Source organism: Petaurus breviceps, unplaced genomic scaffold (assembly GCF_028583685.1).
Source record: "Petaurus breviceps papuanus isolate PSGF00001 unplaced genomic scaffold, PetGlider_PUasm1.0 79, whole genome shotgun sequence".
NCBI lineage: Eukaryota > Metazoa > Chordata > Mammalia > Diprotodontia > Petauridae > Petaurus > Petaurus breviceps.
In genome coordinates, this window is record NW_027186523.1 from 16,766,345 (window position 1) to 16,791,176 (window position 24,832).

General features: G+C 36.2%; 1 protein-coding gene across 5 annotated transcripts in view; it reads left to right on the forward strand.

Moving 5' to 3' along the window:
* PRPF18 (pre-mRNA processing factor 18) overlaps nt 1-24,832 on the forward strand; it is a 533,171-nt gene that overhangs the window by 483,224 nt on the left and 25,115 nt on the right. For 3 of the 5 annotated variants that reach the window (XM_069106429.1, XM_069106428.1, XM_069106431.1), the window contains 4 exons: nt 7,980-8,057; nt 8,275-8,301; nt 12,816-12,920; nt 24,049-24,162. In XM_069106429.1, coding sequence (XP_068962530.1) covers nt 7,980-8,057; nt 8,275-8,301; nt 12,816-12,920; nt 24,049-24,162 — 324 coding nt within the window. The remainder of the gene's footprint in view (nt 1-7,979; nt 8,058-8,274; nt 8,302-12,815; nt 12,921-24,048; nt 24,163-24,832) is intronic. The other 2 variants (XM_069106430.1, XM_069106432.1) reach the window with 1 other exon arrangement.

Genomic DNA, 24,832 nt, shown 5'->3' on the forward strand with positions numbered 1-24,832 from the left:
ATTCTGCCAAACAAAAACATTCCAAAAAGCCAAATAACGTCTATACATTCTCTAAAATTGTCCATAGTTTGTTTACAGTAAAAAAGGCTGCATCCTTTAATTTTGAAAATGTGGCATCAATACTGATCATTTAATGATTTTTTCCTTATTAGTGCCTTTTGTCATTGTATCACATTCGTTTCTGGAAGAAGAAGAAGAAGAAGAAGAAATATCTTCCTTCCAGATATGCCCTTTAAGGGAATTAAGCGAAAATCCTTGATACAGTCACATCTGATAGTATGTGCAGCATTTTGCCTCAGTAAGCCTTTACTTCTTAGCTCTTAAGTAGAGAAGTATATTCATTATCTGTTTTCTAGGACCATCACTAGATTTTCATTTACTCAAATTTAGACTTCTTTTCATTTATAGTGTTGTGGTCAGTGTGTAATCTTCTTTGGTTTTGTTTATTTCACACTATGTCAGTCAGATATCTTCATACATTTGACCTTTGTGTTTCAGCAGAATTTGTTTTCAATGATGACTTAATTCATATTGTTATAGTCATATGTGTGTGGTTGCATTTTATCATTTTTGTCAGTTTTCAAATTTTAAGGTGAAATCTCAGGGTTGTTTTGATTTGCATTTCTCTTAATGATTTGGAGCATTTTTTTCATGTAATTATAAATTTTTTGCAGTTCTTTTGAGAACCATTTATTAATGTCATTTGACCATTTATCTTTTAGTTGCATATATGTACATATATTCCCATATATATGCCTGTATATATATTTATTAAATATATTTTGCATTCCAAACTGTTGTTAGAGAAATTCGATACAAATCTTTTTTTCCCATTTGATCATTTCTCTTCTTGTTCTAGATGCGTTAATCTCTTCTATACAGAAGCTTTTCAGTTTCATGTAATCAGAATTTCTCTGTTATCTTTTGTAATTGCCTCTGTTTCTTGTTTGATTAATAATATATCTCCTTCCCATAACTGTGGGAGGTGTATGATCTGTACTTCTGATTTTTAAAATAAAATGATCCTATATTATTAAGGTCACATATCTATTCATATCTATTATTCATATATATTAAGGTCACATATCTATTCATATATAATATCACATATCTATTCAGAATGTATTGTGAAATAAAGTATAAAATGTTGGCCTAGGCCTAATTTCTGCCGGCCTGCTTTATAGTTTTCCCAGCAGCATTTATCAAATAGGAGTTTTTCCCTAGATAATTTATATTTACCACTTTATTAAACACTGGATTATTGAATTCTGTTGTTTTTGAATCTCCTTTGTCCAGCATGTTCCATTGATTCAGCAGTCTGTTTTGTCACCAATTCCTTGTGAATTTGATCACTATAGCCTTATGATATAGTTTGAGTTCTGGAAGTGCTATTCTACTTTTGTCCCTACTTCTTTTCATAATTTCCCTTGATATTCTAGATCTTTTGCTTTTCTAAATGAATCTTATTATTTTTATCAAATTCTGTAAAGTGTCACCTTGGTAATTTGATTGGATAGCATTAAAAATACAAATTAATTTTGGTAATATTTTCACTTTTATTATATTGGCATGGCTTAGACATGAGCACTGATTTCTTTCTCCAGCTTTTTATATTCTTTAATTCTTTATGGAGCACTTTGTTATTGAATCTATTACACACACACACACACACACACACACACACACACACACACCATCAGCAAACAGGGATAGTTTTATCTCCTTTTTACTTTAGTCCTTTAATGCCTTTTTATTGTCTTACTGCTATTACTGGCATTTCCAGAACTATATGAAATAATAGTGGGAAGAGTTGGCATCCTTGCTTTACTTCTGTATTTACTGGAAAAGGTTATAGTATATTCCCATTGCATATGACGTTTGCTTTGGGGTTTCAGTAGATACTCTTTGTGATATGTAGGAAAAGATCTCTCTATGCCTGTACTTTGTAGAGTTTTTAATATAAGTTGAGTGTTTTACATGGTTAAAGGCTTTTTCTGTCTCTGTTGCCAGATGATCATGTGGTTTTAGATATTTTTGGTTTTTAATATGATTCATTATGTTGATTGTTTTCCTCATTTTGAACCATCCTTGCAATCTTGGCATAAATCCTAGTTGATCATAATGAATGATTTCTTGGATAAATAGTTGGAGATCTCTTTGATGAGAGTTTATTAGTCTTTTGAAAAAGCCTGCTTTTAGTTTTAGTTTTCATTTCTTCTTCCTACTTCTATGGGTTGCTTTTTTTTGTTTTGTTTTCAATTTATCAATTTCCCCTCTTAATTTTTAATATCCCCTCTTTTGTGCTTATTTTAGGTTTGTTTAGTTAGTGGGTTTCTACTTTTGTAAGATGTATATTGAGCTCATCAGTCGTCTCTTTTACATAGTTACTAATTATTTCTAAGATTTTTTTCTTTGGTCCACTATTTAAGACTTCATTGTGTGTCTTTCATGGGTCTCTATCTTTTGTGGTCTCTGAGTAAATTTCTGTTTTTATTATATTTTCATTTGTAGAGGGTATACTATTTCTGCTTTTTTTACATTTGTGTGTAGTATTTCTGTACCCGAGTACATGGTCAATTCTTTTTTTTTTTTTAAGTTCCATATGGTACTGAGAAACATGTAAATTTTTTGCTATCCCATGTAGAAGATGTCATAAGTTTTTTAACTCTAGGTTTTCCAACATCTTTTTCAGTTCCTATTTTCCCTTTTGTTTTTTCCCTGTTAGATTTAGCAAAAACTGATAGGGATATTAAAGTCTCTTGTCGCTATTGTTTTACTGTCTGTGCTTTCTTTTAGCTCAGATAATGTTTCCCTTATGAATTTGGATGCAAAGGTGTTTGGAGCATAATATTTATTACTGATACAAGTTTGTTGTCTATGGGTCATTTCAGCATATAGTTGCCTTGTTTACCCCTTTTTATTTTGTAGGGTTTTTTTTTTCTTTGATTGCATGATTGTAACTCCAGCTTTTTTTGGTTTCACTTGATGTATAGAAAAAATTTTTTTTTCTCCATTCCATCAGTTTTATCTTTTATGTGCCTTTGTGTGTGTTTCTTTTTTTGTTTGTTTGTTTTTGCTTCTTGGAGGGGGGGAGGCTGGGTAGTTGGGGTTAAGAGGTCACATGGCTAGTTTTGTGTTAAGTGTTGGAGGCCAGATTTGAACTCAGGTCCTCCTGACTCCAGGGCCAGTGCTCTATTCACTGCACCACCTAGCTGCCCCTCTACTGTTGTTCTTTTCAGGTTATGATTTTTTCCTCCCTCTCTTCTGGAATAGATACAATATTATGTTTCTTCAGTTACTTTACTTTCATCTTTTTTTTAAGTGACTCTGTACCCCCTGGTGTCCTTCTCACTTTTGATCCACTCTTCTCATTTGTTACTTCTTTCCTTTAGGGTATTGTTTAATTAGTTCCTTTTTTCTCTTCTTCTTTTACCTGGTTATATAATTCTTCTCTCCCTATTTTCCTCACAGTTGAGTAGATTTCCCCTCTCTCTGCTCCCTTTCAAGTAATCCTATTCATTTTAAAACATTTCATTTTTCCAAACCCCCTTCCAAAAAGAATTTCTCTATCTTCATTATCTTTTTTCCTTTCTATATTTTCTAGATCCGCATTCTCTAATTTATGAGTCCAATAATTATCTGGTCTTTTTCTTTTCTCTCTGTATTCCTTTTCAATCAAAACTTCAGGGTATCAGTTCTAGTCTCTTGCCTCAGGAATAGGGAATCTGTGGCCACAAATGAAACAGGGCTTACTCAGGTCCCCCAGTGCCTGAAAGTCAGTCAATCCTCCAGGACTTCTCTATCACCTCCCTAAAATGGGGTGGAGAACCTGTGGCTTTGGGCCACACGTGGCCTTTGGGCTGCAGGTTCCCCACCCTTACAGTCTAGGCAATTTCTGCCACAGCCTTGTAGAGCTTGTCCTGTGTATTACCTTTTTCTATTATGTCTCAGTTATTGTAGTTGTCTGAGAGGACACTGTTATATGGTAGAGCCCCTTTCTTCCGAGTCTTGGAACATGCAGCTATTACTGACGTATGCCATCTCTTTGGTACCTTTTCCCCTCATTTGCCACACTATCCCCTCTCTGACTCCATGCTCTCTCACTCCTCCAGACATCTGTTGCCCCCAGGAGTTCTAACTTCTTCCCTACTTTCCCCTCGTCCCCATGTAGAACAATTAGGCTTTTCAAACACCAGGCCATACTTAGTATAAGGTCCTCATCTTCCCTCAAAGACCATCTCTCTTTATTTATAGGAACATTCTTCATTGGAATTCTACCACTAAAGTAAGGTCTTCGTCTTCCCCACTTCTGACTCCCAGCCCTGGCCCCAGTTCATTCTTTACTTTCTCATCTTCTCCTGTAGGCTTTTCTTTTTCTGAGACCAAGACCACTTTTCTCTCTTTGCTGGCCCTTAATTTGACCCTGGCACATCACATACTCTTCTCCATTCCCCTATTCTCCTCTATTTTCACGTACCCCCTCATGTTATAATGTAGTTCCACTGATTGACCTATACGCATCCACTGATAGGCAAGGTGTCTCCAGATTCTGTCCATAATGCATGCCCCCTGTCTACCTCTTTTCACTGCTTTCTCCCAGATTTCTGCCTTTACCTTTTGCTATTGCTGTTACTCTTGCTATCCTTGACTGCTGCATTTATTCATTCCTGTATTTCTTTTGTTTGGGGTGTTCAAGAAGCAAATAATCTCTTCATTTCTAGTTTTCTTTCCAAAATATTTTAAATTCCTCTTTGTTATTGAATGGCCATCTTTGTTCATGTATTGGTTAAATTCAGATTTATAGGGTAGGTCCCTCTGGACTGTATCCTGAACTCCATTGCTTTTCAGAATGCATGATTCCTTCCAATCTCCTATGTTTTCTAGTGGGTGCATAATGGTCTTGTAGTTTTCTAATGTCCTTTCCTTTGTATTTGAAGTTCTCTCTTATTGCTTACAGAACTTATTTCTCAATTGAATTATTATATTTAAATAGTTTTACAGCCTTCAGTTTCCTGGAGGCAATCTGTAAATTTTTCCAATTGCTACTTGTTAAGATTTGCTTAAGCTTCACTTAAGACTGGAACTTGTCATTTTAGTTGTTATGGCTCATTAGTAACCTAAGTCATTGTGTTTGTACTTAGATTTTTAATCCTGTCTTCTAAACGTCCTCTTAGCTTTTGAATTTTCTAGTTTGGTTTTTGTTCTGTTTTCCTACAATATATGAGTCAGGTGTTTTGAAATGTGTCAGGTTTTCAAAGAAGCTACCATCTTCTGTCTGAGAAGCCAGTGCTATATTTCTGGTTCTTTGAGCAATTCCTTTAACTTGAATAGGTTAGGAATGTTCTAAAAAGATTTTGAGATAATCCATCAAGATCTGCTGTATGGTTTTGATTGCCAGACATGCAATAGATTTTGAATTGTATACTAGAAATAATTCTGAGCAAGATCGAACTTGCGTACTAGACCATCTTACAAGGGGAACCACATATGGAACCACAGATTTTCATTGGCATTAGAGTTGAAAACTCATTAGTTCTTGCATATTTGGTAGTGTGCTGTCAAATTATTAGTTGACAGATTTGAAGAAGGGGAAAAAAAGAATCTTGGCTAGCATGACTCTCAAAGATGATACTATAGTATGCCCTTCCAATGTGGCATGCTACTCCTCATCATGCTTGCGTTTTCCAAGACAATTTATCTTCGAATTTTGATGTGGTTGAGGACTTAAAGTTGGCACAGATATTAAGTAGGGCTTTTTGAACTGTTTCATTAATATACCTAAGGCCATGCATGTACTGGTTGATAAGATGGAATTATTTTCACTAGAACACAGCCAGTCCACAAGAATTAAATTACCCTGGAGCACAAGATGAATGATAATATGATTGTCAAGAAATATGTTCATTAATTAGTATCACAGCCCTTTTTATTTAATAGAATAATTATAAGCAGATGATTAAAATAAATAATAAAAACCATCTTGAAGTGTAATTTCACAGGCTATTGGATTGCAGTGAAAAGGGCACTGAACTAAGAACCAAGACTTGGCTGCTCTCTCTTAGTATTGCTCCTTAACTGGCTATATGATTATGGATAAGTCACTTAATCTCGGAATCTCAATCACTTTGTTGTAAAATTGTAGAAAGGATATTAGCTACATCTACTTCACAGATTTTTTTTAAATGTCAAATGAAACGTGAAGTGCTTTTAAAAAGATATGAAATTCCTTGTAAATATTAGGTAGCATAGTACAAAATGGTTTTGGGATTCTATAGAACTTTGGTCTACTTCTGCATTTCCTGCTAATTAGTTGCATATCTTTAATCTTTCTGAGCCTTAGATTCCTTATCTCTAAAATTAAGGGATTAGAATAAATTATCTGTTCCTGCTCAGAAATTTTGTAATTGTATTTTAATGGTATCAATAAGTGATGATAATATAACCAGCCTTTATATAGCCTTTTGATATTTGTAAAACACTTTTCAAGCATCTCATTTGATCCTCACAACAACCATCCCCATTTTATAGATAAGGAAACTGAAGCATAGTGAAAAGTGAAGGGGCTTAATCCCACCTCCTTTTTTAAATCATCTTAGACCTTCTTTGGCAGTTTTGTGAAGCTTATCGATCCCTCTCAGAATATAGTTTTTAAATGCATAAAGTAAATAGGATTCTAAAGGAAGTCATTATCAATGATATCTGCTTAAGGAGATCATCCAATATTAAGAGTGATGGCTGTCAGTTAAGTGGATATTAATAGGTGGTTGGTAGATTTCAGTTCTTACTAATGTGTAGGCTAAAATCTGTATAAGAAAATTGAATAGATTCCCTTTAAAAATATCTCATGAATGGGAATCACCTAAAGTGACTGCTCACTTTGTCTTTGCCAGCCCAAGTGCTATATAAAAACCTTAAGGCATAGGGAGGTGGTCATTTGAATGCATGGCTAGTTTTGGAGCAAGAAGACCTTCCTGGGTTTGATCTGTGACTTTACCACTTAGGCATTCAGCATGTCTAGGTCTCATTTTCCTTATCTTTTTTTTTTTTTAAGCAATTGGGGTTAAGTAACTTGCTCAAGGTTACACAGCCAGATATTTTGTGTGGGTGTTAAGTATCTGAGCCCAGAACCGATCCCAGGTCTCCTGACTCTGGGGCTGGCACTCTTACTCACTGTGCCACCTGGCTGCCCCCTTCCTTATTTTTTAATGAGAAGAGTTGCATTAAATGATCTCTAACAGTCCTTTTTACCTGTGAATCTAAGATGCTGTGAACAGATGTCTAATAGAAAGAGCTGCAGCTAGAAACAGGTCCCACACATGTAGTTTCTGTAGAAAAAAATTAAAGGTAAGTTTGTTGGTAGTACAAAAAGAATTGCTTGTTGTTCATCTCTCTTTTTAGCTACATCAGATTTGAAGAATATTTCATAGCATCAAATTCTATTACAGTACCATTCTAGAAATCTGTAACAAAAAAATATTCCCTAGACACAGTCTATATGCCCTACCTAATATCTTAAGAAATCAAAGGTATTCCAAATGGCAAAAAAGAATTTGGGCAGTCCCTTGGAGCTCATTGTAATAGGATTTTGACACGTATAATACACATACCATATGTTATCTGTGGTTGTGTGAGTTAGCAGGGAATAGTAATTTAAGTATTCCATTATGTTTGATCAATCATGAATCATTTTTGCAAAGGTTATCTTTCAAATAAAACTACAAAATTAAATCAAAGAAGATGAAATCTATGAGTTTCATTCTATTGCCTTACTTTATTTCCTGAAGAACACATGCTAAAAAGCTATTGCATTTTCACACATCGGTACTTTGAAAATTGGTGAAATCTACTTAACTTGCTAGACATTGATGGAATTGAAGCATTGGGGACAGTTTTTAAACTGCTGGGATCAATACTTATTGGCACTGTGACAGGAAATGTTGTCTAAGAGTTGTATTAACCTATTTACTTCTTTCCAATAGGAAAGTAAAAGATATTTCAAACGTAGTGAACTTGCCAAAAAAGAAGAGGAGGCATACTTTGAAAGATGTGGCTACAAGGTATGAATTTTTTGTTTTTGTCTAGACCCGTTTCATCATAAAGTGAGCTCCCAATGGGAAATCTCCCTCTACCAGTACATATCAGAACTGTTATGCAACTTTTATAACCTTAAGAGTTATGTTAAAATAATGTATATTTATTCAAAATGTGTTTGGATATTTTAAAAATGACAATAAATTGTTGTTCTCTGTTCAATTTGTCATTGTTATACATTAGCCTGTAAATGAGAAGCCAACTGGAGAGGTATGAGTTTTTGGTATATATTTTGTTTTGTTTTTTTTCAAGCATTTTTAAATGCAGGAAGAACATGCATGATATTGGCTCTGGAATTTGTGTTATGGTTTGGCTTTTTGTGAGTAGCATGAAATGGCTTGAGATCAAAGCTTGAATTTTTTTTTTTTAAATTTTGCCTTTTTTTCTGTGGACATAAGTACTGGATCTGACTCTGGGCTATGTTAATCTCCTCGGCCATGACCATCACCAGTATCCCCAAATTAAACAAAAGCAAAACATAATATACTAAAAAAAAGTTTAAAGATGGATAGACATATCATTTGTTCTGGTTTTAAACAGGTATTTTATAGTATTAATAGCTCATATTTGGCCCTGAAGATCCAGTGCATGAAAAATGGTGCTACATAGCATTTATGTGCTTTTGTTTAATAGGACAACACATTTCAAGCACTAATTTTAAACTCTGCACTTTTGAAAGAAATGAATCATTGGGAAGGCTTTGTCTGTACCTCTTAGTAGCATGAAAGAAATTATCTTTAAACTTATTTTGTTGACAGGGTTAGCTTTTATGGGGTTGAGAGGAGTTAAGTTAAAATTGTACTATAAGACTTTCTGTAGCCTTGACAATTTTTCTATTAAAGTTAAAGGACCTTTTGGAAGAATTTCACTTAATCTTCTGCAAGGTTTCAGTTTTAGTTATTAGAATGTAGTTACTATTATGCATGTAATATAGGAAGGAAGACTTCTGAAAAGGCATTATACTAGCGTTTTGAAGACATCATGAGGAATGCCCACAGTTTATATATGTATTCAGGTATTTTTTTGTAGTGTTTGGTGAGAAGATTTATATTTAAAGAGAAAGTAGTTGTGTTTCTCATAGCATCACATAGCAAACACTATTTGAATTCTGACTTTTTTTGTACATGTGTTTATTTCCTTTGTTCTTAGTGTGGGAAATTAAGTAGCAAGTATTGGATTACTTTTTTGCTACTACCATTTTCTCTGATTTAGACTTGATCCAAGAAAGCATTAACTATATATTTAGTACATTTTCCCATGCCCTCCTAGATCCCTCTGTTCCTTTTTAGCTTAATGAAGTAGAGAATAATGTTTTTAAAATAATGGATGCTTTTGCTTAGATAATCTTAGTGATATGTATTTTATTTGCTTGTGAAGAGAGAGCACTGAAGCAAGATAATTACTGGAAGGATATTGCTTGTAATTTTGAGCTCAGTTGACAGAATGTCTCAGATCTTTTCCCTAGAGCTATTAACTGTCATTTTATAATAAAAAATAAGATTTTTCTTTGCAGTTTGTGAATACCTTTTTGGACCTGGGAATATCTATCTCTGTTCCCAAGTAGGAAACACAGGCCTGACTTTCTAAAGAGCTTTTTATTTTTTTCCTGCAGTGGAAATGTGTTCCTTGTATAGTTGTTACTTCTGTCCTCCTACAAATATTATTCCTTTCTCATAAATTTAGAGCTGGAAGGATGTCTTCCATCTTGGATGTCATCAAGGCCAAGCCCTTATTTTACACATGAGGAGACTGAGGCCCAGAGGAGGTGTAGTAACTTGTCAGAGATCTAATAGGTATTAAGTAACAGGGCCAGGATTTGAACCCAGATTCTCTGATTCCAAATTCAGGGCTCTCTACATAGTACTACTAGATTAATGGCATCCCATTTTATTAACTAACACACTCTAATCTATACCTTTACTCCACCTCAGTCACAATCAGAGATGGTCAAGCCCTTGATCTTATCATCACGTATAAGTGTTCTAATCCCATGATCCAGAACTCTCAAATCTCCCCCTATGATCATAGCCTCCTCTCATTCCCTCTCTATCCTCTGCCTTATTCCTCCTAAACTTATTCTGTTACTGAACTCCTCTTCTCCTAGGTCATTTCCACCATCCTCACCTTCTTTTCCTCCCTTCCTAGTCTTGACCTTATATTTGAAACTATTTAACTAGGCACTGTTTTCTACTAGGCACTGTTTTCTCTCCTTGAATCCCTCGTCCTTTGTCCTGTTTATGCCTTCCCAAACCCCAATTTTGGTTATCAGTCCCTTTCACTTTCTCTTCCCTATTATGTACTACTGAATGCCATTTGAAGAAGTCACTAGCCACTAGCCTTTTCTCATTCCTCATCCTTTTTGAATTTTCTCCAACTTTTGACACTGTCAGCCACTTCCTCCTAGATAGTTTGTCCTCCCTCATTTTCCATGTTTTTCTGGCTTGACTACTTGATTACTAGTCTGACCTTTTATTTTAGTCTCCTTTGCTGGATCATAATAGATCTGTCTATCAAATGTGAATGTCTCAAATGCTTTGTCCTGGTCTCTTCTCTTTTTTTTTTTTTTTTTGCTTTTTGGAGGGCAATTGGGGTTAAGTAACTTGCCCAAGGTCACATGACTAGCTTTTATGTGTTGTGTCTGAGGTCGGATCTGAACTCAGGTCCTCCTGACTCCAAAGGCCGGCACTCTACTCACTGTGCCACCTAGCACCCCTCTCCTCTTTCTTTACTTTTTCTTTTTGTGAACCCATTACCCTTCCTCTGTACTCAGTCATTATTCCTTTGTAGATAATCTCTCAAATTTATATATACAGTTTCAGACTCTCTTTTTAATCCCAATTTCATACTAATAGCTTCCTAGTAGAAACCTCTACCTATATTTCATTGGTGTCTCAGACCTCATCCTGCCTAGAATGGATATATAGTTATCCCTTCCACATTGCAACTTTCTCCATTATGGTTTCCATTGTGGTAAGAAATTAAATGGCAATTTTTTGAGAGATTTGTAGAAGTCATAGATGACATAAAAAGGACCAACAGACTACACAGAACCTATGATAAAATACTTGACCCAAATTACAATAAGGTACTGTGAACACCCCATAAAGTAAAGAGGAAAAAATTGAGACTTCTCAGGTACAAAGGGAGGGCCAAAGAATTTTATGCAGATTTTCCAGAAAGTGTGGACACTGTACCCCTACCCACTGCGATATGGAAGGGATAACTGTTCACCTCCTCTGTTAGCCCCTCCTCCAAACTTCAGTTAAACTCATTCTTCAATAACTTGAGTTAACACTTTGAGGTGTCCTTGAGTCTTCTCTCTCCTTTGCCTCCCATATGTAATTAGTTGCCATATCTTGTTGATTCTCTCTTGACAATATCTCTTCTAACCACCCATTCCCTTTTCTTCACTTACACAGCCACTATCTTAGTTAAGTAGTTCATTGCCTTTTACATGGATTATTGCAATAGCTTCCCACTTTGTATCCCTACCTCCAGTCTTTTCTATCTCCAATCTATTTTCCACACAGCTGCTAAAATAATATTCTTCAGTCCCAGGTCTAATTATATTACATGCCCTGCTCAGAAATCTATATGGACTCCCTGTTTCCTCTAAGATAAACTATGAACTCTGTCTTGGTATTTAAAGACCTTCACAATTTGACTCTACCTAAACTTTCCTCCTTTGTGAAAATGGTCCAGACCCTATCCATCTTTTTCAGCTCAGTTTTCCAAAACTGTACTTTGGAAAAGAAACTCTTAATCTGTGAAGGAATTTTCCCTAAAAATTTAGAGGAAGAATATCTACTCATGTGGCATGAATAAATGAACGTTTTTAATAACTATTCTATTAATGTTCTCTAGAACAGTGGAATGTTTATTTAAAACAGACCTACAAACTCTTGGGCATTTCTCCAGATGTGGCCTCTGTGGTCTCTATGTATTTGGTATAGTTGGAAATAATTTTTTTAAGTATAAAAAAGTTGGATTTTGTGACTTCACTGGCCACAGACTGCTATAAAACATTTGACTTCCCTTATTCTTTAGGATGAGGCCAGAATAAGGTAAAAATGTATTAGGGATGATGGTGACTCCTTTCTCTATTTGTTGGATTGTACATATGTAACAACGGAAATAGGACATTTGATCACCTTACAAGAACAGTTCATTTATTCTATTTTCTTTTTTTGGTGAGGCAATTGGGGTTAAGTGACTTGCCCAGGGTCACGCAGCTAGTAAGTAAGTGTCAGTTGTCTGAGGCTGGATTTGAACTCAGGTCCTTCTGACTCCAAGGCCCATGCTCTATCCACTGTACCACCTATCTGTCCCCAGTTCATTTCTTTATTAAGAATATATGACTGTAAAAAATCCTGCTAAATTTTATTTTGGAAAAAATAACTTCTGCATAAAGTCCAAATTTTATGGCTTTTTATAAATTTTTTTTTTGTTTGGGAGACTGTCATGTGTTACTCTTCTGTATCACGAATGCCTTCTATGTGTGTGTAGTCTTTGTAATTTCACTTAGGTTGATAAATTTGATATTTTTACTATGAAACACTTAGAAGCATGTTCATTTACAGACTTCTTTAGAAGAGTATTTAACCCCCCCCCACTTGTTTTTATTGAGATTTATATTCAATTTGATGAAAAAATTGACGAAACTGATAAAATAATGATAAATATTAACTATAGAATATTATGTAAGCTGAATTTCTTTTGCATAGGTACAGCCGAAAGAAGAGGATCAGAAACCATTAACTTCATCCAATCCAGTATTAGAACTAGAATTGGCAGAGGAAAAATTGCCCATGACTCTTTCGAGGCAAGAGGTAAGGTTGGGTGTTAATTGGTAGTAAAATGTGCATATGTTTTAATGTATCTTTTCTGTGCTTGTATTTATCTTTAGCTTTGTCTAGCTGGTTGCATGTATTTGATTCAGTATAGGTTATCTGTCAAAATAGAAATAGCATGCAACTAAGAAAAAGAGTGAAGCTCAAATTACCAGCTTGGCTTTCAAGGATGATGAATTTTTCAGCTGCATCTGAAACCCCACTTAGTCATAATAGGGTTACAGTCTAGGTTGGTAAAGGAGAGGGGAGGAAGGACCATCAAAATTACAGGTCCTTAAGTATTTAAATATTTAATTTAATTGGTTTTCCTTCTTGATACCATTGTCTGAATTCTTTCATATGAAAAATGAATAGTCACGATTTTATTCTCATTCTGAATTGAATACAACTTTCCAATTTGTGTATAAGTTGCTCGAGTCCAAACATTTACAAAATTATGTTTAAATGATAATAGTTGAAATTTGTAAAACACCTTTTGATTTATAAAGCACTTTTCTTATAATAACCCTGTGGGGGTAGTTAGTCTAAGTCTTAGTCCCATTTAACAGCTGAAGAAACTGAAGTTCAGAGGAAGGTTAAGTGACTTATCTCAGAATTAGAGAGCTATTAAGGATTGGGGCCAGAACTTAAATTTAAGACTTTTGTTTTTGAGACCAATACAGTGTTCTTTCCATTATACTAAATCAATATTTTACAGTTATTGTCCTATCTACTCAGCTGCTCTCCTGTACCTTTACCTATCTACTCTTCTGCTATTCTTTTATGAATGCTTGTTTTGTATTTGCCAAACTATATATACGTGCGTGTATGTATCTGTGTTGCTCTTTTTTCTCAGACTTGATAGAACTGAGTTCTGACTGCCTCTTCCACAACCTTATCTCCTATCCTCTGACCCCAGTACTCTTTCCTTATTAAATTGATGACAGTGTTTTATTGACAGTTGTAGTTTGATTTTTTGATTGATGAACTATTGTATTTGTAGGAATTTAGCAATTTTGTTTCCATATATTTTTAGAAAATTGAAATATCAGTTTGTCATAAAAATCAATTACTCTGACGTTCTCTTTCCAGATAAGTATCATAAAGGTTTAATCATCATTATGCTTATCATTTGGAAATCCACAAATCAGGCTGTACTAGATATTTGATAGAATGTGGAGGAAACTATAGTACCTACCTTTAGGGAATGCAACTCAAGGATATTACATTATTGTATTACATTATAATATATAATACTTATGTTATAATTAGTGAAAGGAGCACTGAATAGGTAACTAGGGGCCATGTGCTATAACTAACATCCTGTTCATCCTTGGCTAACTTTGCTATTTAGTACTGAAATTTCTCTCTGCCTGAAATTAGAATAATTGCATCATACTGGAGCTGAAAGGAATCTGGAGGATTATGGGTGAATATTTTTATTTGTTTTAAAATTAAACCTTATTTTTTAGTTATCAGGCCTTTACCTTTCTTCCCCTAGATGAAAGAAAAAAAAATCCTTATAAAAAATATGCACAGTCGCCATGTCAAAAAATATTTTATATATTTAGGCCATCACTTTTATTATCCAGGGGTTTGATAGCTTGTTTCATTATGAATTCTTAGGAATTGTGGGTGACCTGGCAATGTATAATACCATTTTATTCTAGCAGTCTCCTGAGTCTGCCACAAACTTTATTTTATCATTTGTTGTCCAGTACCATTTTTTTCAAATGCTTTATTAACTTCCGATTTACATCATTCATTTCCACCAGATTTTGAGTTTTCTCCCCATTTTTCCCCTACTCACCGCCCCAAAATAGCAGTCCCACAGGATATCCCCTCCTCCAATCTGCTCTCTCCCATATTTTCTCCCATAACCCTTTCGACTTTTCCAGTGGGTCTCTATGCCCCAGTGCCTGTATATCTTATTTCCCAATTACATGTAAAATAATATTAATAATAGTATATATGTATATATATGTATATATATATGTATATATATATTTGAGTATTTGATTTAAAAACTTTGAATTCCACATTCATTCCCTTCCTCCCTTGTCACCCACCCTTACTGGAAAGATAAGCAGTTCAGTATAGGTTGTACATGTGTGGCTAATGCAAAATAATAAGTAGATATATTGTAAAAGACTGACTATATTTCCCTCCCTCCTATCCCACTTCCCACTTGTTCTATTCTCTACTTTGATCCTGTCCCTTTTCAAAAGTGGGTGCTTCCAACTTCCCTCCCTTCCCCCCCCCCAGGGCTGTCCTCCCTTCCATCATCTCCCCTCTCATCCCCTTTTCCCCCTACTCTCCTGGAGGGTGAGATACCTATTTAGTGTGTATTTCATTCCTTCCTCAAGCCAAATTCAATGGGAATAAGGTTGACCCATTCCCTTTTGTCTTCCTATTCTTCCCCTCCATTGTAACCATTTTCCCTTGCCTCTTCTATATGAGATAGTTTACCCCATTCTGTCTCTCCCTACCTGCTCTCATTATATTCCTCTCTCACCTCTTAATTTCACCTTTTAAGTATCATCCCTTCCTGTTAAATTGGTCCTGTGCCCTCTGTATATGTATACCTGTAAACATATATACACACATTCACATATGTATTCACATGCCCATATACCCTCATATATAGACATATATATATATATATTTCTATTCCCTTCAACTACTGAGAAAAGTTTCATAAGTTACAATTATTGTTTTTCCATGTAGGAATGTTAATAGTTCAACTTTGATACGTTCCTTATGATTTCTTTTCCCTGTTTACCTTTTCATGCTTCTCTTGCTTCTTGTATCTGAGTGTCAAATTTTCTATTCAACTCTGGTTTTTCAGCAAGAATGCTTGAAAGTCCTCTATTCCACTGAATGACCATATTTTCCCCTGAAACATGATACTCAGTTTTGCTGAGTAGGTGACTCTTGGTTTTAATCCCAGCTCCTTTGATCTCCGGAATATCATATTCCAAGCCCTTCAATCCCTCAGTGTAGAAGCTGCCAGATCCTGGGTTATCCTGATTGTGTTTCCACAATATTCAAGTTGTTTTTTCCTGGCTGCTTGTAATATTCTCTCCTTAATCTGAAAATTCTGGAACCTGACTATAATATTCCTAGGAATTTTCTTTTTGGGATCTTTTCCAGGAGGTGATCGGTGGATTCTTTCAACCTCTATTTTGCCCTCTGGTTCTAAAACATCAGGGCAGTTTTCTTTGAGAACTTCCTGGAGGATGATTTTTCTAGGTTCTTACTTTAATCATGGCTTTCAGGTAGTCCAATAATTTTTAAATTATCTCTCCTGGATCTATTTTCCAGGTCAGTGGTTTTTCCCATAAGATATTTCACATTGCCTTCTATTCTTTCATTTGTTTGGATCTGTTTAACAGCATCTTGATTTCTCATCAAGTCATTAGCTTCCATTTGCTCCAATCTAATTCTGAAGGAATGTTTCCCCTTAGTGAGCTTTTGAGATGATTTTTCCATCTGGCAAATTCGGCTTTTTAAGGCATTCTTCTCCTCATTGCCTTTTTGAGCCTCTTTTGCCATTTGAGTTAATCTATTTTTTAAGGTGTTATTTTCCATTTCATAATTTTCTTGCATTGTTCTCATTTCTCTTCCCAATTCTTCCTCCTCTTATCTGCTTCTTAAGGTCCTCTCTGACCTGTAATCAGCTCATATTTTCCTTTGAAGCTTTTGGTGCAGGAGTTCTGACTTCACTGTCTTCCTCCTCCTGTTTCATGCTTTGCTCCTTTTTGTCTCCAAAATAGGAGTCTAATGTTGGAATCTTTTGTCTGCTTTGTTTCCTTTGCCTGGTCATGTCGCCCCCTGGGCTTTTTGTGACAGTAGGACTCTTCCACCAGACAGGGGATCTTTCGTCCCAAACGCTGGGGTTTTCTCAGCTGCTTGAGGTATTATATGGGTGCCCTCTCTGAGGTCTCCACACGCTCTGGCAAGCTGGATACACACCCCAGGACCTCCACCCTAGACTGCAGTCCAGATCCAAGCAGGTTAAAGCAAGAGCGATTACCCCTCAGACTGGTGCTTGGTCCCCCTACACTCTGCAGGCCAGGAGCTGAAGCTGCCACATGGCGCTGGCTGGCTGTGCCAGCTTCTCAGCGGCCACACACTCCCATTTACTGGGTCCCAAAGTCCAGCCTGCACTGACATCTCACTTTGTCGTTCGCATCTATGTGTTGATAAATCTGGAAACAGTCACAGCTGCTGCTGATCTGGAATCCCTCTAGCCATGCATTCCCACTTACTGGGTCCCAAAGTCCAGACTGCACTGACCTCTCACTTTGTCCTTCGCATCTGTGCTGCTGATCTGGAGTCCCTCTGGCCGGTGGCTGGTCAGGCCTGCCCTGGGGCTAAAGCCTCTGCATGGGGCTGGGCTCGGCTCCCAGAGTGCTGTGCTGGCTGATTCCTGTCAGCCTGCCAAGCTGTCCTCAGTGGGAGGTTAGCTTCTCTATGTCATTTTGTGGGTTCTGCAGCTCCAAAGTTTGTTTAGAGTCCCCTTTTTACATGGATTGGGGAAGGTGGAAGGGGGAGCAGTGGGAATGTCGTGCTTCTACTCCGCCATCTTGACTCCGACCCCCTGTCCAGGTCCATTTTTGGTTTTTCAGTTTGCAGTTTAACTTCAATTTAGGGATCTTTTCATTCACTCTTTTGAGTTTCTGTGTCTTTTAGACACAGTTTTTTTTGTCTCAGTTCATACTGATCTTCTGAAGTTTTTCTGAAAACATCTTTTATCATTTCTTATAGCAAAATGATTTGATTCCATTTATATACTATAATTTGCTCAACCATTGCCCAATTGATAGGCAACTCTTTAGTTTCCAGTTTATTGCCATTTACAAAAAAGAATGGCTATGAATATTTTTATACAAGTAGAACATTTTCCTTTTTATTGAATCTTTGTGGGTCATAGTCCTATATGTAATGGTATCAGTGGGTCAGAGCACATTGCCAGTTTAGTTACTTTTTGTACATTTTCCAAATTGCTTTTTAGAAGGACTAGACCAATTCACAGCTCCACTAATAGGGCATCAATGTCACGTTTTCCCTTCAGCATCTTTCACATTTGTCATTTTTCTTTTTTGTCAACTTTTCCAATTTTATGGCTGTGAGGGTACAACATCAGAGTTGCTTGAATTTGCATTTCTAATTATTTGTAGAACATAGCTATACCTGTGGAAAGCTTGGATTTCTTCCCTTGAGAACTGCCAGATTGTGGGTAGTTTTAAGATGTGAACCTATGTTTTAAAAATGATGTCTAGAAAAAAAGAGATTATATAATTTCCCTTAGTGTTATGTGGTTAATTTATCAGGTTTTTTTTGGGGGGGGTTAGGGCAGTTGGGGTTAAATGACCTGCCCAAGGTCACATGGCTAGTTTTTGTGTTAAGTGTCCAAGGTCAGATTTGAACTCAGGTCCTCCTGACTCCAGGCCTGGTGCTCTATTCACTGCATCACCTAGCCGCCCCATAATTTGGCAACTTTTTAAAAGGGAATTATTAATGATGTATAGCCATTTCCCACATACTAAGATTTTATTTGTTCTTAAATTGTGCTCAATATATTTGACCCAATCTATATGTTTCTCAATGTCTCATTTTGAGTTGAATGAACACATAACAGTTTTGGGGGGAAACATTTTATCTTGAATTTCAAACACTAACCAAAAGAGCATTTCCTTACACACAATGTAATACAAAAAAGAGGATCCTATATAAAACTGTGAGTCTCCATTTTATGGTAGCTTTATTCGTTAAAATATATATGATAAATTCTGTATCTCACTTCCAAAACCATGCTTTCACCTGAAATTCCTTTCATTCTGTGCATTTAAAAAAATGTTACAAGGCCCAGTTTTTTTTTGGCCGTCACTATTGCTAGATCTGCCCCACCCTGCCTAGACTTTTCCCCTCTCCCACTTAAGTAAAAATCTAGAGAAAGAAAACAAAAACAAAAACCTTCTTACAAACAAGCATACTCAAGCAAAATGAATCCTGATAGTGGCCAGATCCAAAATACATGTCTTTTTACTTTCATCACTTTCTCGTGAGGAGATGGGTTCCATAATGGTTTATTGTAGGTTCTCTTGAGACATGGTTGCTTAGTGCATTAATCAGTTCTCAGGTCTTCAAAGTTGTTTTTCTCTACGATAGCGCTGTCCTTTGTTAGTTGTTTTCTTGCTCAGTTCACTCTACATCAGTTCATACTACCCAGGCTTCTTTGTAACTGTCTTTTAAAAAAATTTCTCATGTCATAATTATCATTCCATCCATTACAGTCATATAGCACAATTTGTTCAACCATTCCACAGTTGTCTAACAGGCAGCTTAAGGTGCCTTCTTAAATTCTGGTTCTTTTTTTCTTTTCCCTTTTAGTTTCCCCTGCAGCATCTGAGAGTTTGTATTGTTACTCCCCTTCAGTATTATCTTACATCTTGTATCCCTTTCCCCCATTACTTCCTGTCTCTTTGTTGAGTTTGATGTATTTTCATTCAAAACTCGTGTGTGTGTGTGTGTGTGTGTGTGTGTGTGTGTGCGCGCGTGTGCGCGCTGCTCTCCTTTCTTCATTCCAGATAGGAGTGAGTGAGGTTCATCTGATAGCTATCCTCTCCTCCCCCACTCCATATTTGTATGCTTTTCTCAGACACCTCTGTTCTGAGAAACAAGTTCCACCCCCTTCTTCCTTTCTACCCTGATATATTCTGTTTACCCTTTTAAAGCCCTCAGAACAAAACCATTCAATCCCTAGGACCTTTGATTTCTTTATTAATTCCCTCAGTGTCTTTTGAAGATACTAAGGTTCTGAAGAGACATTTGTTATTTTCTTCCCATTAGCAATAGGTCACTAGACAGTTACTTCCAGGTACTCAAATAAATTCACCTTTTTAGATTTCTCTGGACTCTTGTGTTTGTTTCATAGTTTTTCATCAGAAATTCTTGAAAGTCTTTTGTTCCATTAAAAATTCATTTCTCCATCCCTACACCTACTTGCACATAGGATTATATTCAGCTTTAAGGGTAGGTTATTTAGGATTGTAAATCTGGCTCCTTTGCTTTTTAGAATATTCTCTTCTAAGATCTCCTCTTAATTATTAGAAACTGTTAGTCTTATGTGACCCTGATGGTCATTCCTTGGTCTAGAGCTGCTACTTTTGAATTAATACATAATAACTAAATAGTGTCAAAGTACAGGTAATCCTGCACCTTGACATGTGGTTGTATCCTTTGGGCCTCTGGCCACTGAACTTTCCCTGGGTTAGCTTAGTCCAGCTTTCCCCCCAGGGCCTGACTTATAACCACTGTCTTTCAGTCTCCCAAGATTTTGACTGTGGGGAATTTGGACCCAGATTTCTTCCCATTTTTACTTTTCTATCCCCTATCCTAAGGTTATCCCTGTTTCTTATCCTAGCTCACTATAAAGGATGAGCTTTCTAACATTTAGTTTCCAAACAATTAAACAGACTAACTTTAAAAACAGAACAAAATTATTTTAAGCAGAGACTGGGTCATGAGTCAAGGATATGACCAATGAGGTTGTTTCTCCTAAAGATTCTTTGATTTAGTGGTTGTTACTCAGATGATATTATACAGAGTCATAGTATTTCATAGCTGGAAAGGATGTTAACATTAGTACAGTTCTCTTTTTTGTAAAGGTGCTTGAAGCCCAGCGAGATAATGATTTCTCAAGGCTGCTCAAGTAATGGTCAAGCAAAGCAGAGTGACTCCAGGTCCTGACTCCAAATCTAGTGCTCTTTCCACCATGTGATATCACTTCTATATCCCACTTGTCTCTTAAAATAAATTTTTATTCATATTTTTTTTTACATCATGTTTAAACCCTCTCTTATTCCGTATAACAAAGAATAAAGAAGGAAAAAAAAAACAGTTCAACAAAACTAAATGAAGTATCAAAGAGGTCTAATATTATGGGGAGTGTTCCACATTCATAGTTCCTCCTATCCACAAAGAAACTTGGGGTGGAAGTAGGGGAAAAGGTGCTTTCTTATTTCTCCTTTTTGAGACTTGGTCATTATAATTTCACAGCATTCAGTTTCAGTTGTCTTGTATTTTTTTTCCTATTTACATTGTTATTGTATATTGGTTTCCAGGTTCTGCTTATTTCATTTTCTGTCAGTTCACATAAATCTTTCCAAGCTTTTCTGTAGTCATCATATAACCTAATTGATTTTTAAAAAATATGTTTTTTTTTAAAAGTAGTATTGAATTCCTTATAATGGTTAATAGTTCTACTAATATGCTTTCTAGGATGTTTGTTTGTCAGTTTATCAAAGGTTTCTTATTTTTTCAACATGAGAACTCATTCCACTGAATCAGATTGTTACAGAGAACTACTAGGCCCATCAAGTGTAAATAGGTCATACTACTAGGATATGTCAGAGGCAAGATTTGGACCTAGGTCTTACTGTCTCCAAGGGTAGTACTTTATTATGCCATGCTGCTTCTCACGTTAGTATTAATGTAGCATTAAAATGGAAAATAATTTAGCTTTAAGGAGACATTGTTGGGGCAGCTAGGTGATGCAGTAAATAGAGCACCGGCCCTGGAGTCAGGAGGACCAGAGTTCAAATCTGGCCTCAGACACTTAACACAAAAAAAACCTAGCCATGTGATCTTGTGCAAGACACTTAACCCCAATTGCCCTCCAAAAAGCAAAAAAAAAAAAAAAGACATTGTAAAGGAAATCATAGTAGTGGACGGAGCATTTGTCTTCGAAGTCAGGTAGTCTTAGATTCAGATAACTGTGATCTGTGGCAAGTACCTCAGCAGCTCAGAGAGGGGTTGTGATTTGTTGGTGGAGGCTGGGGCAGAGAATCTTTTGCACAGTCATTGAGCCTTTGCCTTTTCAGATTTTTTTTAAAAGATACAATTTTTTTTCTCTCCAAGATATCATGGTTTTTGAAGATGTAGAATAAATGGACATTTTTCTTTATAGAACAAATAAAATTTACTTCTTTTGTGCTTCTGCAGCATGCTTAATTTAAAAAAATATATGACACTATAATTTTAGTAACAAGAGGACAGTCATAATCTTTCACCTTGTAGAATTTGCTAACGTAACAGACTATAGTTTCTTCAGGAATTGTATTTAAAAAGAATACTTAACTCTGTAATAAGGTTGACAGTAATTATTCTAAAATTAAGTACTAGAGAAACCTAACCACAATTATGACCCTTTTTTAATTCTCAACATATTTCATGCCTCTTTTGTCGTCTTAAAAATTATGATTTATATTTAAGGATTTATCTTAAATTCAAATCATTTTAGCTTCCTTTTTCATTCTACAGGATCTGCTTAAGAAAAGATTTGATGGGTTTTTGAGTCCAAAAAAATTCAGTAAACATTTATTACTTGCCAGGCAATGCTAAGCTGTAGGGGTACAATTAATCAAAAGACAGTCCTTGCCCTCAAGAAACTTATAGAGAGCTTTGGAGACCACACACCAGAGGAGGCAGGAAAGCAGTGAGATGAGGGAGAGAACACCAAGGGGGCATCTTAATCTTCTTCAGTGGAGTTGAAACCAGGCAGGGCAGCAGATGCAAAGTGGAATGAGCCGAGAGTCCAGTTTCTGCTCTCTGTGAAGGAGGGGTTTGGTACTTTGCTCTCCATACCTCCATTCTGAGGGGAGAGGAGGACAGAAGAAGTTAGTGTTAATCAAGGCTTGAGACGCAGCATGATGGTGAGTCTAGAAATGAGGAACTTACCCTGGGAGGGGCATCTTGTTCTGTGGAGTTGAAACCTGGTAGAGCAGTAGGTGAAAAGTGGAATTGAAAAAATATCTTGATTACTTCATGCTTAGTTTAGAATATTTAAATTAGCCTTCTTCATTTTAGACTTTATTTTATTTTAAAATGAATAGAATTGTGTTTAATTTATTATTATTATCATCACCATATCATTTTCACTTTTCTTGGAGTTCAGAAAGAAAGTGTTGTGACAAATCACTATCCTGTTGTATTCAGACTCATATGGACCATTACACAAGTGTATAAAAGAACTGCTTTTTGTTTTAAATTCTCTATAGGCTCACTGAAAGCATCTTCCATGCAATTTAGATAGCAGACAGGACAGTAGAAATGAGGCTTCTTGTCCTGTTCTGCATGATTTTTATCTCCTTAGAAAAGTCTGTACCTGGAAAGCTTTTTGTTTCACTATATAGCTTGGAGATCATGAATATTGAGGGTGAACATCTATTAAGATATTGTTCATAAATTTTTATAAATCAGTGTTATGTCTGGGTAATTGTGAGTAATATTTTGGTCTATGCTTAGGGCAGCTGGGGGGCAGTGGATAGAGAACCGGGCCTGGAGTCAGGAAGATCCAAGTTCAGTTCTGGCATTAGACACTTAATAGCTGTGTGACCCGGGGCAAGTCACTTAACCCTGTTTGTCTCAGTTTCCTCATCTGTAAAATGAGCTTGAGAAGGAAATGACAAACCACTCCAGTGTCTTTGCCACAAAAACCCCAAATGGGGTCACAATTGGTCAGACATAACTAAAATGACTGAACAGTGGTCTAGTTCAGTATAATTTATTGGTAGAATCCCCAGAATATTTTCAGTGTCTTTATTTGTAGTGTGGAAAGGTTTGCCAGCCCATTAAAGATTATGAGCTGAGTAATTTTGGCCCTTGGGTCATATATTCCTGGGTATTTGGTAGGTACTATGTTTTCTACAATCCGCAGAAATGTATTGCATTCAAGTGCTTCATTGTAGCACTTTATTACTGTTATTTTTTGGACTGGATCTATTATTTTATTCATATAGGAACTTCTTGGTGAGGAAAATCCTTCCACCAAGGCATATTGGCAACTGTTTCTTCATGCAGAGACTTAAAAGAGTTGCCTGGGTCAATGAGAACTGCCCTAGGCTGTGCAGCTAATATGTGTTAGAGGCAGGACTTGAACCCAGATTTTCCTGACTCCAAGGGCAATATTCAGAGCCCAACATTTTTAAACATTTATTTTCTGTTTAAAATAGGAAAAATGTAGGATACCCAAGTTTGGCTTAATGATTTATCCCCTTGTCTTAAACACTTGAATAATTTATTGAAGCTGATGTTTTTTTTTTCTTTCTTTGCCTTTTTTTAGGTCATCAGGCGATTGAGAGAAAGGGGAGAACCGGTTAGATTGTTTGGAGAGACAGATTATGATGCATTTCAGCGTTTAAGAAAGATTGAGATTCTCACACCAGAGGTTAACAAGGTAAGTTGACAGATGAGAACCAAATAAATATTGGTGTTCCATATGTAAATAATGGGTTGTGTGAACAGAGTATAGCAATGTGTAGAGTGTATAAAACTACATTTTCTTGTATGCATTGGATGTACTAATTGCCAGGTTATTGCTGGCAAATTCAGTTTTGATCATGGCAGTGGCTCTTAGAATAGAATCAGATTATTTCCCTGGCCCTAGCTCTGTTCCATAGGCAGTTAATGAAGTTTTCTTTTTCATCTCTGTCATGGTCTCAGGCGCATCTGATCCTTTGATAGCAGCACTGGATGCTTGCTATTTACTTTCCACTATTCTATTTTGTAAAAGGACAGTATCGTGGAATTGGATGCCTTAACATATTTTTTTCCATAATTCTCTGATTTTAAGGGATAAGTTTAGTGCATAGGAGGGTAATGTATATTGCCTACCAAGTAGAATGAAAAGGGACCTTAGAAGATACCTTGTTCAACCTCTCAGCTCCCCTTTACAGCATCCTAATAGGTCATCATCTAGACTTTGCTTGAATACCTTTTTTTTTTTGGAGGGGAGAAGGCAGGGCAGTTGGGGTTAAGTGACTTGCCCAAGGCCACACAACTAGTAAGTGTCAAGTGTCTGAGGTTGAATTTGAACTCAGGTCTCCTGACTCTAGGGTCAGTGCTCT